Source organism: Lactuca serriola, chromosome 9 (assembly GCF_051521515.1).
Source record: "Lactuca serriola cultivar US96UC23 chromosome 9, Lser_US96UC23_V15, whole genome shotgun sequence".
Lineage (NCBI taxonomy): Eukaryota > Viridiplantae > Streptophyta > Magnoliopsida > Asterales > Asteraceae > Lactuca > Lactuca serriola.
The window spans coordinates 46,153,493-46,157,260 of record NC_136416.1 but is presented as its reverse complement, the minus strand read 5'-3'; the positions used below and the strand labels follow the sequence as shown (position 1 = coordinate 46,157,260).

Sequence of the window (3,768 nt, the reverse complement as noted above, 5' to 3'; positions counted from 1 at the left end):
AGTGCAACTAACTTAACCAAACTTAATTATCACGGATTGATGACGTGCAACAAATATCGACTGTCTCATTGCGACCGGTGAGCTTATGTTCATTCCTTTCACCATAGACAACAATGTGTTTATGTGTGCCTCAAACCCAATTTCTCAATAGCCTTCTTGATGACCTCATATCCTCCTTCTCCCCCATGGATTTTGTGTTGAAAATTGCAAATGGGTAAGATCAAGATTATGAAAAAAAGTATTTTTCAAGTTTCAACATTTTTTTTATGTAAAGTTCACCGGAAAATATCTGTAGTTGGTGTGAACTCCGACACGATTCCAGTCACCTGCTCATAATCCGACATTCCCATGCTCAATGAGTATTTCTCCTTTTTACATAAAAATTCAAGAACATTTTTTATTTCAAGAAACTTTACCTTAATGGGCTTCAAGTCAAACGAAACCACAACACTAACAATCTCATTGATCTTATGTAGAGAAGAAAAAAAAAGAGAATTTTAACATCAAGAATAGATACATAGTAACATAAATCGATCCTTTTATAATTTTACCAAAGTTTTACAGTAATTCAAGAATATAACGAGCAACTCAGATCTCTTCTCCGACAGATGATCCGAGATGAAACTCCCACTGGTCGGGCATCACCTCGTGGTTAATCCCACCGATGTTGATTCCGACGTAAAGGCAAGCCTTGCAGTGTGCATCAATGATATCACGTTCAAAGGCCTTATCGACTCCAACCCACAATAATATGGGCCCTAATTTCATTAAACATATAAATTCGTTAAATTTTAGACAAAATTGTAAGAAAATGATATAGATTCGAGGCTACCGGAGGTTACCTGAGGTCTTGGGAAGCCTCCTTGGGGCCGACCAACGACCATAATGTATCTTTCTGCAACAAGGTATATTCTTGTTCGATTCCATACCTATTACATGAAATTGGAAATTATAAACATCGAAACAAGAGTTGGGAAGTCATTTGTGAAGTGAAATCAGGAAAAATACCATGGGATTTCCTTCTCGATCGACTTTACGGTCTAAATTGAGAGAGAGAGAGAGAGAGAGAGAGAAGGGGGGGGAGCGAGGGAGAGAGAGAGAAGATTTCCTTCTGCGGAACCATTTTCACTAGAAAAAAAAAGTCCAAAAAAACTCCAAGTAAAACTAAAATACAATAAATATATATATATATATATATATATATATATATATATATATATATATATATATATATATATATCTTGATTTTGTAGGGTTTAGGCATGGATTCAGCCCCTGGTCTTATTACAGAACAGGATGGAACCTTTATGATTGGTGGTGACGCTGCAATGCAGCGGATGATAGCTCCTGATTTTATTCGTCGGAATCAAAATGTAGTGCTTGGGGCAGTTGATGGGCACGAGAATCCAATGGCAGATGAGTTCTTTAAAATCTGCTATCAGTTATCAAATCTGCTCGAACGAATTTGTGAGTACCAGAAGAAGCAAAGTGGAGACACTGAAGACATTACCATGGATTATAAATATGATGGACCATCTGCCCTCTTGGTTGAGCTCAGATATCTGCACGGGAGATTTTGTAGCTTACTCTCTTCCTCGACAGTGTTTGTTGCTAAGATAGAGAAACTACAAAAGGAAGCAAAAAGGGACAAGACCGGGGCTAACCGATCATGGAATTTCATGATACCTGGATTTGTAACTGCTGTTGGATCTTTGTATTTCCTTGGCCACCGTTGGTTGAGTGGCTTAGGAATTTTCATAGGGGGAGTGACTCACTTCGGCAAAAAGTGGTCATCATCCAAGTTTCATAAAGAGGCAACGCTTTTTGACAAGTCAAAGGATTTTACAACATCGGTCATCACATACGCCACTCTCATTAACTCCAAAGTTAAACTTGTGGAATCCTCAATTCAGGAGCTTGATGCTGCTTTATGTAGCGTTGGTTCTGATGGAGACTACTTGAAAAATGAAAGTGCAAGAAACAATCTGAGGAGACTGTTGCAAGAGACTTTGTCACATACCGATGCATGTGCCAATATTGTTCAACTAGGAAAAACGGAGGTGATGAACAAGTGGGAATCCATGTGAAGAGGTATTTTATCTGTTTTTTTCTTTACACCTTAATTTACTAACTAGTGGTCTAAGTAGTGGTGGTCTAATTTCTGAGAGTAAGCTTCCATGGGATGTGTTTCAACTTTTATAGTCATAAACATTTTGGGATTCTTTTATATATATTTGATTTGTTGTTGGCGTTGTTTTGGCATATTTGTTTCATTCAAATCCCTGTTTTCTTATTTATCTTTTTAGTTTATTTCAGAAACAAATGTTAATTTAGCTCTATGTTTGTGGCCTTTTGATGCAGTACTATTTTGAAGAATTGAGGATCGTTGCTAGATCAAGAAACACCCGGAGGACATATGCAATTAGAAAATTGAACGAGATTGTCTATCACAATCAAATCATTTGGGTCTTTTTAGATGGAAATACTGCAATTTTTGTTACAAGTGTTTGTGTTTGTTCAATGAAAATATGAATTTTGATCATCAAGTTTTTTTCTTTTTTTTTTTTACATTGCATCTTTGATTTCAAGTAAAAATGATGAATAGGTAGGTCTGACAATCGTGTAATGTTCGGGTCGTGGGTAGAGATGTACACGAAAACCGGATTGATCCATAGGATTCGATCTGGAAACCGGATTTGGTCAAAACTGGTTTTGACCAAACCAGTGACCGGATTGAAGTTTCGGACGCAATATCGGATCGACCCCCAGATTGTAAACCGGATTTGACGAAAACCAGATCCAAAAATCGGTTTGAAACCGAATATTTTTTTTTTCTAACCGTTAAAAAACGGGCGTTTTCGAAAAAAATCAATTTTTTTCTAACTGTTAGTAAGCTCCAAAAACGGTTAGTTTGAATATTTCTTGACTTTTATGACCTTCTAAACACATAAAAATGGATGACATTTGCTAGATTTCAATGCTATACAAAATTCTATGTAACACCTCGATTTTCAAAAAAAAAAAAATCATTTTTAATTCACCAATCATTATTCAAAATCCAAGTCATTACAGAATTTTAAATCATAATTAACACAATTTCAGAGTATCCTAAAATCTACAAGACATCATAAGCCGACGAATGTATACAATCATGCCTACGTCTTTCCGGAATCTACAAAAGCACTTGAAATACATTTAAATCAAAACTGTAAGCATGAAACTTAGTGAGTTCTTAAAATAACACATACACAAATAATTAGCCTCTCATGACCATATCTCAATACGGACCCTCTGATCATGTGTCTTAGTGAAGACCCTCCAGTCTCACGTCTCGGTATGGACCCTCCAGTCATAACTCAATATATACACAGAATAACATAACAACATAAGTCACAAAGACAGAATGCATAATTACACATATATCAGTATAAGCAATTAAGACCCTCCGGTTAATACTACGAATAAGACCCTCTAGTCAATAACATAAATAAGACCCTCCGGTCACACATAAATTACCACACAAGTATAGTCAGAAGATTCACCTCAACGCTACTAGAATAATCCTACACTGTCGTTGCTGCTGCAAACCGACTCCCAAACTGAGCCAAACAACCCAACAACAAAGTCAATAACTCAACAAGGCTAAACCCCAACACTAGGCCCCAAGATATCCCAACTAACCAGGTCCACTATTAGTTTAAATCCATTAGGACCACTAAGGCCCTGTGTCCGAGTTTACTTTCAGCAGGACAGGTGATAGCACCAGCC

At 36.8% G+C, this 3,768-nt stretch overlaps 1 protein-coding gene across 1 annotated transcript; it reads left to right on the top strand.

Annotated features, from left to right (window-relative positions):
• Positions 1–1,245: 1,245 nt before the first annotated feature.
• LOC145077005 (uncharacterized) lies at positions 1,246–2,546 on the top strand. Its single transcript, XM_079022786.1, has 2 exons — positions 1,246–2,091; positions 2,362–2,546. The coding sequence occupies exon 1, from the start codon at positions 1,263–1,265 to the stop codon at positions 2,085–2,087; it is 825 nt and encodes a 274-aa protein (XP_078878912.1). The 5' UTR covers positions 1,246–1,262; the 3' UTR covers positions 2,088–2,091; positions 2,362–2,546.
• Positions 2,547–3,768: the final 1,222 nt, after the last annotated feature.